This window comes from Pyrus communis, chromosome 9 (genome assembly GCF_041283825.1).
Source record: "Pyrus communis isolate YQ-2024b chromosome 9, ASM4128382v1, whole genome shotgun sequence".
NCBI lineage: Eukaryota > Viridiplantae > Streptophyta > Magnoliopsida > Rosales > Rosaceae > Pyrus > Pyrus communis.
Window position 1 is genome coordinate 27859815 of NC_142573.1, and position 11982 is coordinate 27871796.

At 39.3% G+C, this 11982-nt stretch overlaps 3 protein-coding genes across 4 annotated transcripts; 1 reads left to right on the plus strand and 2 right to left on the minus strand.

The window, feature by feature from the left end:
- Positions 1 to 56: 56 nt before the first annotated feature.
- On the minus strand, positions 57 to 2208 carry LOC137741055 (beta-carotene isomerase D27). 2 transcript variants are annotated; one of them, XM_088700550.1, is made up of 7 exons: positions 2048 to 2208; positions 1697 to 1897; positions 1161 to 1352; positions 987 to 1067; positions 762 to 830; positions 511 to 675; positions 57 to 449 (listed from the first exon to the last, which is right to left on the minus strand). In XM_088700550.1, the coding sequence occupies exons 1-6, from the start codon at positions 2174 to 2176 to the stop codon at positions 538 to 540; spliced, it is 810 nt and encodes a 269-aa protein (XP_088556676.1). In that variant the 5' UTR covers positions 2177 to 2208; the 3' UTR covers positions 57 to 449; positions 511 to 537. The 2 variants fall into 2 exon arrangements, with proteins under 2 accessions (XP_088556676.1, XP_068336964.2); XM_068480863.2 differs by having other exon boundaries at positions 57 to 675.
- An 874-nt stretch (positions 2209 to 3082) lies between these two features.
- LOC137740262 (Tetratricopeptide repeat (TPR)-like superfamily protein) lies at positions 3083 to 5355 on the plus strand. Its single transcript, XM_068480110.2, has 2 exons — positions 3083 to 3474; positions 3816 to 5355. Exons 1-2 carry the CDS (start codon positions 3190 to 3192, stop codon positions 5064 to 5066), a joined length of 1536 nt encoding a protein of 511 aa, XP_068336211.2. The 5' UTR covers positions 3083 to 3189; the 3' UTR covers positions 5067 to 5355.
- A 3464-nt stretch (positions 5356 to 8819) lies between these two features.
- On the minus strand, positions 8820 to 11255 carry LOC137740362 (uncharacterized). Its single transcript, XM_068480232.2, has 3 exons — positions 10992 to 11255; positions 9916 to 10308; positions 8820 to 9163 (listed from the first exon to the last, which is right to left on the minus strand). Exons 2-3 carry the CDS (start codon positions 10236 to 10238, stop codon positions 9154 to 9156), a joined length of 333 nt encoding a protein of 110 aa, XP_068336333.2. The 5' UTR covers positions 10239 to 10308; positions 10992 to 11255; the 3' UTR covers positions 8820 to 9153.
- Between the last annotated feature and the right edge of the window lie 727 nt (positions 11256 to 11982).

Sequence of the window (11982 nt, forward strand, 5' to 3'; positions counted from 1 at the left end):
AGATTAGTCATGCCTCCTCTTCGTTTTCATGCTGTTGCAGATCGAACAGTATTCGATGTGTGCCCAAGGTTCCATTTTTTTTCTTTCCAAAAAAGATAGGTTGCAGAATACATATTGTTCATTTCTCTGTACAACCCTTATGTCACAATTTAGGTCTGATAACATTGTAAATTTGTGTCGGGCAAACAGAAAAACGCATTCTCGTTCATTCACCTCTCTCTACCCAGTATACGCTCGCTTATGACAATTTATTTGGTTGTTTCCTTGCCACCACATTGAGAGAGAGCGCTGAACTCGACTTCATTTGAAGGCTTTACAGAATTTGTAGTCCCTGTCGGATGTTATACAGAATTTGCAGTACCTGTTTTCTAGTTTGATTACCATCAAGGATCGATCGTTGTGTCGGATTCATTGTTATTTACAGCAGACTTTTGAACATACAAAAAGACCTGCACAAAGAGTTGGTTATGACAATGACCGTTCCTTTCGAATCTAGTATTTTGATGTCACCTGTAGCAAAGCGAATGCTGCAGTCATTCATGCCTTGGGACATTTCTCGACGTTAATGTTTCTGGCGATTTCTCTCCGTCGAGTGGCGTTAGGGCAGATTTCCAAGCAGGGTTCTTTGAGAGTGGCATCATCTTCAGGAAGTGGGGGGAGGACACCGAATTTAAACTGCCGTATTCAACTTCAGTCGGGTCAATTGCAGGACAATCAATGTGGAAATGAGTCGAGCTGTAGAAGAGGTCTCGGGGTTTTACCTGGCAGCTGTAATCGACGAAGTTCGGCTCCATCACTAACGGAACGCCCATATAATCTTTGATGAAAGCCTGTAGCAACCGTTTTTATGGATTTCGAACCAATCAGTTACTACTTAGTTTCTATGAAAAAGAATACTTTGTATTTCTCGTAGAAGCGGCCGTGAACAGGCTGTTACTGTCTACTTCGACAGTCCAGTATTTACTCGAAAAAAAAGAGTTACTGACCTGAGTGGGAAGCTTGCAAGTATTCAGACAGATACCGACGCATTTGCTTTCTTCCAAGTACTTGCATTTCTCTACAAACACCTGCATCAACGGCAGACCCTCCCATCCATTACGACAACCATTATCCGACCTCAGAAGGGAATAATGAAAGAATAAGACAGCGAACTCACTCACCCCACTGTTCCATGAAGTCCCGTCTGGTAAGTCGACTGAGTTTACTGTGCAAGGACCCATAAGCCATTGACAAGTAATTGCAGTCACCCTTGCAACCATGATGGCGGCTACTTTTCCTCCTTGTAAAGGTGCTACCAGCAACTTATAAAGGTCTAACAGTAACGGCGGGAACAAGGATCTCAATATTCTTACCTGCCATTTCAGCACATAGCACATACATAACACTCGCTTATGGGGATCATCCAGTCATTTGACGAAAATACTTGGCTCCTTACATCTAAGTGAATAATTTGTCGGTACGAGGGTCACACCTCGCAACATGTCAACTATGTCAGCCCCCTATAGTATAACACGTGGGTTAATAGCTACATCTGACAGTGTCAGTTTTTTATTTTCTCCCTAACAAGTTACTTCACGTTACGTCAGTATATGTTTCAGTTTGTGATTTGCAGGTCCTAATCGAGCAACGTTCTTTGTTAATTTGGGGCTGACACTTACGCAAGGATATAGAAAGAGAGAAAGAGAGTAGTGAGTACCGCAGCTTCTTTAGCGTGAGAATTGGTTGGACTTGTGAGCATAAGCCGATTCGCCACATCAATGAGTCCGTCGTATCCGGGATTTTCGGAATCCCATCCAACTTCCTCAGCCATTTTGCTTCTAAACACTTTGAGGAACAATTCATCCATCACTCCAAGCTTCTGCTGCTTCTCCCGGAATTGGGATTGTGGCTCTTTTATCTGAAAAAACCGAAAACCGAAAATTGTGGATTAGGATTCAGCTACTTTTGATATTAACTTCCACAACTGCGAGCGGTGGATTGCGCTGATGGATAAATTTTGTTTTTCAACTCACTGCATTTCGAGTTCGGTAACTAGTATTCTTCTTACCAAAGAGGATGAGACCCGAAAGCGTTGGTTTCGGAGCAGCTGAGATTTGGGTTGGGATTGAAACTGTGGTGGCGGAGATGATCGTGAGAAAATGGTGGTCGGAGGGCCAACAACAGCCGAAGCCTTCATTTTTTTGTGGAATCTCACCTAAAACTCTGTATCCTCGGAAGCATGGACCTTATTTGAAAGGCCAAATTGCACTTACAGTCCTCCTAGTTTGTTCAAATTTTCAATTTTTGATCACGTAGTTTTTTTCTTGCACTTTCGCCCGAATAGAACTTTTGTTGCATTTTCTTATTTGATGGACTAGATTAAACATGATAACACGATTGAATACAAAAGTGAAGATCCAAGAAAAGAATATACAAGAACACAAGTGAAAATATGAGTAAACTATATGGACTTTGTTGTAAAATTGTGAGAATGAATGCCCTCGTGCTTTAAGTGAGGAAGACTTGAGAACAGTAATGTATTTGTTATTATGTGATGTTTTCAAAAATAGCAATTGTTTCACTTTTTGGTTTATCACAAATGTGGCTCTATATAAAGAGCACTTCGTGTGTGATTACAATACACAGTAAAAGAAAAGAAGTGAAAACAATAATATCAGTATCCTCTTCCACTTTTTACCTGCAATCCTTTTATGTTATATCTACGAAACTAAACAGTGTGATATTTTACACCCGCTTCTCTTCTGTCCCTAATAAAGGTTATCTCTCTAACTTTTACCTATTTATAATAGACTTCAGAATAATTCAATTTATTTCAAATTGTCCCACCAAAAAGGGTTAGTAACTAAATAATGATCAATTTTTGACATTTTGATTGCTTAATTGATTGAAATCAAATGCCGACAACATAACAATATATAGTAACAAAATAATGGTAATATAACAACTACATGATAAAAACCGATAGTTTGGACAAACACATGTCAATTTCGAGACAAAAATAAAAAATTATCAATTGAGCCGGTCCGGGCCTCAACCCATCATCCAGCCCAGTTTAATTAGTAATAGACAGTGATTTAAAACTCACTGCTCGAAATCCGCAATTCCCATTCGAATGAGAAAGCATATCAACGTTAAACCCTAACAAAACCCCTTTGGCTTCGAGAGACATAAAAATCGACTCCGACGAAAATGAATCTGAACCGTTCGATATCCACCGGAACGTGGCTGGTGAGGAAGCTTTGCACGGCAGTTGAGGCTGCTACGGTGGCGGAGGCTGCGACGGCGGCGAAAACGGGTCAGCATGGAAATCCCAATAGGCTGTATCGGAGGTTATCGGCTTTGGGAGCGACCGGAGAAAGCGTGGCCAAGACGTTAAACCAGTACGTTATGGAGGGCAAAATGGTCAGGAAGTTTGAGCTCGAGAAATGCATCAAGGAGCTCCGCAAATACCGCAAGTACCAGCATGCCCTCGAGGTTACGCCCATTTCCACTTCTACCCTTCCGCTTTCTTGTTTGCTCCTTTTTATCTCGAAATTTTCAATTGCAGACAATGTGAATCTATATAATAGAATTTTAGTGGCCGCTTGAAAACCATTTCGTTTTTAGTTTTTATTTTAGACGTATGGAGAAAATAAGAAACGAGGGGAGTCGAGATGTAGAAGAAATGTCTTAGGAAACTAAAAACGAAATGGTTATCAAACAGATTTGTAGTTGTTTAGAGTGCAATTTGATCCAATTGCATTGCTTATTTGTTCATAGATTTCAAGGTAGTCTGTAGTAGCATGTTCGATTTTTGATTCGGTTTGTTAGTGCAGATAATGGAATGGATGGAGTTTAGGAAAATGAATTACTCAAAAGCTGACTATGCCATACGCGTGGATCTTATGTCCAAAGTCAAAGGGATCGGAGCCGCTGAGGATTACTTCAGCGGCCTACCAGAATCTTCAAAGGACCGATTCACTTACGGTGCACTTTTGAACTGTTATTGCAAGGAACTGATGGAAGAAAAGGCATTGGCACATTTTGAGACGATGGATGAGTTGAACTTTGCTTCCTCTACTTTGGTCTTTAACAATCTCATGTCTCTGCATATGAGGAAGCAGAATCCAGAGAAAGTGGATCCTTTAGTGCAAGAAATGAAGAAGAGAAACCTCCCTCTAGACACGTTTACTTATAATATATGGATGCAGAGCTATGCGGCCTTGAATGATTTTGAAGGAGTAAAAAGAGTCCTGGCTGAAATGGAAACACAAGACGAAGAGAAATGCAGTTGGTCAACATATAGTAACCTGGCTGCCATCTATATAAAGGCAGAACTTTTTGACAAGGCAGAGCAAGCCCTTAAAAAGTCGGAAGAAATGATGAAACCCCTGAAACAACGCGAGCCGTACCATTTTTTGATTAGCCTTTATGCCTGCACTTCTAATCTAGGCGAGGTGAAAAGGGTATGGAAAATGCTCAAGAAATCTTTCCCCGCAACAAACAATATAAGCTATCTTGTAATGCTTCAGGCCCTTTGTAAGCTAAACGACATTGAGGGGTTGAAAGAATTGTTTGAGGAATGGGAGTCCATTTGCTTTAGTTATGATATGAGGTTGGCAAATGTTGCTATACGCGGGTACCTCAGTCTGGGCATGCATGAAGAAGCAGAATTGGTCTTTACAAATGCCTGTAAGAAGACTAAAGGGTCTTTCATGAAGGCTCGGGAAATGCTTATGGTTCACGCCTTGAACACCCGTAGGGTGGATTTGGCTGTTAGCCATTTGGAAGCTGCTGTTTCGGAAAGCAAGAATGAGGAATGGCATCCATTCCCAGATACCAGAATTGCATTTCTCAAGTATTTTGAGGAAGAGAAAATTGTTGATGGTGCTGAGAAATTTTGCCAGATTCTGAAGCGTCTAGGTTGTCTCGGTTGCAATGAGTATTATTTGCTGCTTAAGACTTACATAGCTGCAGGAAAGTCGGATCCTGAGATGCGTCACAGATTGAAGGAAGATCATATTGAAATAAGCCCCGAGCTTGAGAATCTGCTTGAAAAGGTTTCCGCAAGTGAATTGACTGCGTAGAGCAGGCCCCTAGAATTTTGACACACTATTCAGTACTTGAACTTGTATAAGGGGATCTTTCGAGCTTTCAGTATTTTCAGGTGGATGCAACCTGTATTGTATCGATATGCAAGTATGCAGGCATAGATTTTTCTGTTTATGGTATCAAAACATTTATTGCACTTCAATGCACATGCTTGTCATTGACTCTGAAAATTGGAACGTACGTTTTTAATCCCATACTTGTATTACATTCTGCCTGTACAGATATATTCAAATTCGTTATAGATGAACGCCTCTTTCTTTTTCATCCGTTGTGTAATATCATTGTCTGAATGTAATCTTACCCGTGTAGTTACATGACACGCATTTGGCATTGGGGGAGATAACTGTAATGGTAGAACTTCGCGGAACTTTGTTGATTAGGTTTTGGTTGTTCATAGTAACAGGCATCGTTGTGCAGGTAGGTCATTTTTCCAGAGAACTGAGGAACAGATCCATTGCTACATAGATTAGTGGCAACGATCATATGAATATCGCCAACTACCACTACTTCGAAAACAAAACCCAGTTAAGTGATTGTAAAGATGTTGCTGAGACACGAAAAACAAAAGGCTCCTAGAACTGTTTGTTTTAGTAAAAATGTAAATTTCGAACAACATTGTTTCGTGGTGCTATGCAAGCCAACTACATCTTCTGCGACCGCTCACAAGAATGTGCTTCAGAACAATGGTGGCAAGAGCAAGTCTACAAGCTGAAGATGTCAAATTCCTGACAAGAACATATATGATATATTTCCTTCGTCTTCGCTTAGCTGGCATCGATTCCCATTGTTCCTCTCTGAGATGAGCAAGTTCAACTGCCTTGCAAAATAGTTCTGCTACTGGCTTCTTGCTGCATATAAATAAAATGCAACTAAGCACACGGCAAATTATCACTACATAGCAAAATAGAAAGAAAAGATGGTCATCGTAAAGTGGCAGGAGGTTGTGAACTAACCTCCCTCTAACAAAACCAGTGGTGACGAAGCCTATTGGTGAACGGTGAGTTTTTCTAAGAACAGTGTTCTCTGGTATTTGGAGTTCCCACTTACCAGAAGGTTGCTCTGCACAGTAAGATGCCACAGCAGATTGAGGCAGTTGAAGTCCACCATCGAAACCCTCTGACCTGCAAGACACACATGAAGCTTTTTTTTTCAAAATTATTGGTCTGTAGAATGAATATTATTCTGAAATACGTGTAAACATCTTTCAAAAATAGCCACAAAATTTAAAGTCACTCCCAAGATTAAAACTTTCAACGGTTACAAAATTTCAAGTCACTCCCAATATCTCAGGTCGAAGCTGCTACACAGGTATCTTCTCTATAATTATTGTGTAGCATGCAGTTTCTAAAATATTTTTTCACTTCTATTTGGTTAGCATTTGTTCTATTGCAGGGAATCAGTTCAATTATAGGAGCAGTTGCCCATGACTTGGGAATTATGACTACACCGTAGCTGCATTGGATGGTTCGTGCTAGAAATAAGGGTTTGCGAGTATCAGACATTGATTACTTCAAACAGCTATCAAGTTCGTTTAGGTTAGTTAGAGATAGAGGTTTGTTTTATGAGTTCATATGTTCTAAAAAGGAAAAAAAATTCATATTTTGTTTGAGTGGCTTCTATTTGTGTGGTTGGTTAGGTGCTTGCCTGCTTGGTAGATTTGATTCCCAGTGAATTTCATGCCATCCTATTTTGTTTGAATACGTGCTTTGTGTGGTTGGTTAGGTGCTTGGTAGATTTGATTCCTGGTGGAAATCATGCCTGCAGCATGGATGACAAGTTGGTTGTGGATGGGGCAAATGGTGTTGGTGGAGAAAAACTCGAAATCTTGTAAACGATGTTGAATGGTTTGGCTATTGAGATTCGGAAATGTGGAAAAGAAGGAGGTGTACTGAATGAAGTAGTTGGTGCAGGTCATGTGCAGGAAGAGAAGGTTGCTCCTTGTAGTTTTGGTTCACAGGATGTTGGGATAAGGTCAGCCGTCCTTTGATTATAAGACGAATCATTTACTTTAAGTAGCTTGTTTGAAATGTCTGCATCACAGAGATACTGTAAAATACATAAATTCCATTAATGACGTAGATGGGAGAAAATCTATGAATTTTGGTGATTGATTTGTTATTATTATCTTGTTTGATTTATAGTACATCTTGGACGGCATTAATGATGTTTGTCATAATAGCATAACTAGTAGGAAGTTTACTGCTTTTAAGAACCTTGAACTTTTATCTGATTTAACTAGTTGGACTGCTTACAAGGGATACAAATGATCGTTAGATCGGAAATAAGTTTGATGTAAAATGTTTCTTTAAATGATAAGAGGAGGGGATTAAGTATTTGTATGGTTCTAGCTTTTGAGGTGAGCTAGTTTAGATGATGACACTGATCGGCTTGTATATTTTATTGTACCATCTAGAAGTAGCAACAAGATTGAACTCGTTGATGGGGACAAGATTTTATTCTTTGCTATATTCATCAAGGAGCAACTAAGCATTTTGAATATGGAAGTAGATGTGAATGGAATAACGGTTATCAATGTCGCCTTGGATCGCACAAACAGCTTATGCGAATGGAGCATCCACAGTCAGATTATCCCAAACAGTTAGGTCTAGATGGTCACTTTTACTCGTACAGGAGTGAAATACCTGCATGAGAAAGCTGCAGAGTATGGTAATCGGGATTTACTTTGAGGCAAATGGCCATGGCACCATCTTGTTCTCAGAACATTACTTATCCTGGCTGGAGGCTAGGACTGCTGAGCTTTCTCTGGTAGCTAAAGGTCATGCAAGGCGTTTTATTTTGTTGGGGTCAAAAAGACCAGGCAGTATTTATTTATGCACGAGTGCTGACTTGATTTTCCATTACTGATCTAAATGAAGTATATGATCGTTTCTTTCAGGTTCAGAACAGCATAAGGCTGCCTTGAGGCTCTTGGCTGTTAGTGAATTTATTAACCAGGCTGTTGGGGATGCGTTGATCGGAGACCTCTTGTTGAGGCTATTCTGAAACATACGGGCTGGTCAATACAGAGGTGGAATGAGCTCTATCAGGATCTTCCCGGTAGGCAGCTTAAGGCAAGTGTCCTTGGCCATCTTCTATGTTACGGACTGTTTATTCTATTCATAATTGTTTTCGTAGCATTCTTAAGTTTTATAATGATACTCGATTCAGAAACTAATTCTTCTCCTTCTTAATTACCAGGTCAAGGTTGTCGATAGAGCTGCTGTTGTTACAGCAAATGCAGAAACCGTGGCTGTGAAAACTGCCCGGCATTCAAGAAGGCGTCGATGCTGAAACTGGTAGGCATCATAAGTGGCGCTGTTGATTCAAAGCGATAATTGGCATGCTTTACATTTTAGAACTAGATGTCTGGTAATTGATTGTTGCACGAGAAAATTGCCTTTTTCCTAACTTTACTGGTATATAATTCACAAACAAAATTTTGAGGATTTTCTTTGTTCCTATTTATATTGCAGTTAAATACCGTAGAGGCCAATGTTTTATACGACCATCTGGTATTGAAGATGTTATATGCGTATATGCAGAGGCATTCACAGACAGTGCAGCAGACAGTCCAGCCAGCTCTATTGCAAAACTAGTAGACCAGTTTCTTGGGTTTGGTAGCTCATAAGTGTCGAAAGTGATGGAATTATCATATCGTCGATGTTTACGACAGCTTACAGGGTGTTGTGGATGTGGTGGACCTCGGAATACGTTAGGGGCAGACAACGAGAAGCAGAAGCGTGAAACATTGAATTTTTCTTTACATTGTTTCTGTTCTTATTTCCATTTGCCACTCTGTTAACACATCAGTCACATAAGTAAATGTACAATTTTAACAAATTGAGCATTCTCGCAAGCGACTTGTAGCTGATGTGATGAAGAGCGATGAAAAACTGATGCATTTGGAATAACATTTCTCAAATGTAACACGACGGTCTTAAAAAAAAATCCGAGTAAATTATTCTCGTCTGTAAAACTAGAGTGGTGGTGGAAGCTGCCAAGCAGTAAGATGAAATTCCAGAACAAAAAGAAGACCATCCAAAATCAGCTCGAACGATGTTCTCACAGGCCTCTGCAAAAAATAAATTCAGAACATGAGAAGAGGTACATAAAGAAAATACTTAAGAATCCAAAACAAGAAAGACATCATACGAGTTAATAGTCACATAAGAAGGAAGTTTGAAAGACAAACTAGGTAAGCAACAAGTGTAAAAATAAGAACAAAAAAACCTCCATCGACAACATTATAACCTTGTGAACAGATGGCCCTTGTTTGGTTTGGGTCGTAGATCCTTGTCTACATTCTGAAATCTAGAAATCTAGTAATAACCAAACAGAAAGTTGGAGAATTTAATAAAATTTTCTCTTCCCTTTCAGTTTAACCATTGGTGAAGCAAACAAAACAAACAAATGGTTGAGTAAATTTCAAAGTTGTTTTTCGCTTTGGAAGGGTAGTCAACAAACTACAAGAAGAAACTAAGCACTCAAGTAAAAGTTGTCTTTCCAAGGCATAATCTCAAACACTTGAACTGCAAAACAAACTACAAGCTGGGAAAAGGCTTAAATACAGTAAAACCTTCCATTATTCTTAATCGTGGAGTGTAAACCTACAATAAACGCCCTAATCTCTATTCCAGCTATTGCAACTCACTTCACCCAATTACTAATCAATAATTCACGTTGATAATGGGCAAATAAAGCGATGGTAGCATATTGGTTTTGTCGTAAAATTTATGCATAAATCATAATCCAGCAATCCAATCACTGATCAATAAATTTCAATGAGAGCAAACAAAGGAAGTTTGTGGTTGTGAAACTGGGTACCTGACTTTCTTGAGGAGGACGGCCTTGAGCTTGCGAGCAAGGTCTTGAGACCGGAGCTTCTGCTCGAGATTCTTGCGAGCCAAGATTCGTTTCTCAGAGTTTTTGAGGTGGTGGGTTTGCTCCCGCTTTATCATCCTCTCAATCCCACTCGACGTCATCTTCCTCTGCATAACCGTCAGGGCCCACTCCAGGTTCCCGTTCATCACCTTCACCCGAATCCCTCTCAATTGCTCATGACGATGGTACCCCAACTGACTCACTGACTCCATGCCCTGACTGGACCGTTTCAACACATTCCACGCACTCCTTGCTACCGCATTCATTGCTTCTCTTTCTCTGTGCTTCCTGAGAATTTGACTGAACTCTAATAACACTACCAGCTAATAATATTGTCTGAAATATTAATCAACACATAACACATTTCAGTTCGGCATGTAAATTATAATCAGCCACAACATTAATCAACACATTCATCAATCAGCAAATAATATATAAAGGGCACATTTCAGAATCCATAACAAGCTATCGGATTCAAGTTTCGACATATTCATTATTTCACACAATCTCTCCACAATTCAGTTCACGGTGTCACACGTTTCATTCCCACAATTGAAATTTGAAGCTAACCTCAAGCAAATGTCAAAAACCCAAATAAAATATAAATCACAAATTGGAAACCCTAATTGTTAATGCAACAGTAAACGTGATACAGATAGGGATATCAATGCAAAATGCATGAAAATCAAATATCCAATGCCAAAACAAATGAGAAATGTGCAAACTCCACCTCTTGAATTGCCATTGAAACCTCCAAAAGTAGAAGATTAAAAGTTTGATCAGATTATTACGACCAAACACCCCAAATTGCACATATTTTTGCACAAATAACAATTTACATCTTCTTTTTCTTCTTTTTCTTCTTCTTCTTCTTCTTCTTCTTCTTCTTCTAATACAAAGATGATAAGACTTCTAGCAGCCAAAAATCTCCAGTGTCTGCCTAACTCCAATATATAACAAACGCAATCCCAAATAGAAAACCCTAATTTCAAAAACCAAGAACCAAATATGAATCTTACCTTGAATTAGGCTGGAAGTGGAGTCGATTTACGCTTCAGGGAGGTCCGATTTCGATGTGGAACTGTGGAAGTGGGACTGGTGTTGAGTGGTTGTGGAAGACGTAGGAGAGAGAGTTATGATGGTGGTCGACGGCAAGATGAATATAGAGGTGGTGGCGGGGAGTGCGAATTTTGGAGGTTGAATTTGAAGTGGGGGATATGTGAATGTGAGTGAGAAAGTTGCAGAGAGATGGGAGGCGCTTGTCGTCGAGAGTCTTGACAGATGGGTTGGGCCTCCGTCAGTCTTGACAAATCTTTAGTGGTGTAAAAGCAAATCCACCCCCATTAAGAGATTAAGAGATGGTAACTTTAGTGCTGTAAGAGCAATTCCACCCCATTAAGAGATGGCAAGGTAAGTCTGGCTTATGTCAACGAGCAAAATTGACGTCAGCATAATGTTATTCATATTCTTTAATTTTTTTTTTTGTATGTTTGGTGCGTGCATTGGATGCCCAATGTGGAGAGAGAGTAGACATAAACTGCATCAGTGGGTTTCGCTGTAGCAGCTGCAACCAAAAAGCCTAACGCCTGTTGTCACCCACTAACGTGCATGGAGCTCCTTTGAATTTTATTTATTTTTTATTGTATTTTTAATTCAACTACTAAAAAAGCTTTATTATAATTATTTATTTATAACAAGTTCATAAAAAGGGTCAGGTTGTTTCTTTTGAATTTGTACTATTTTGCACTTATTTAATTCAAATTTCTTTTTACTCTTTAAAATTTGTAAGAAGGGAGGAGATTCTTATTATTACGAATGTTTCACCAAATTTCCTTTTTTTTTTTTTTTTTTTTCTTTTCACTAGCTTTTTAGCACATACATATTGATGAATATGTTGTTCCAAACAAACGTATACTGATAAATATGCGGTTCCAACAATTAGTTTAATATATTAAACTTAAAAATTGAAATTGCCAAGAAAAATTTTCCGACCCAATATAAGAGTTTGAT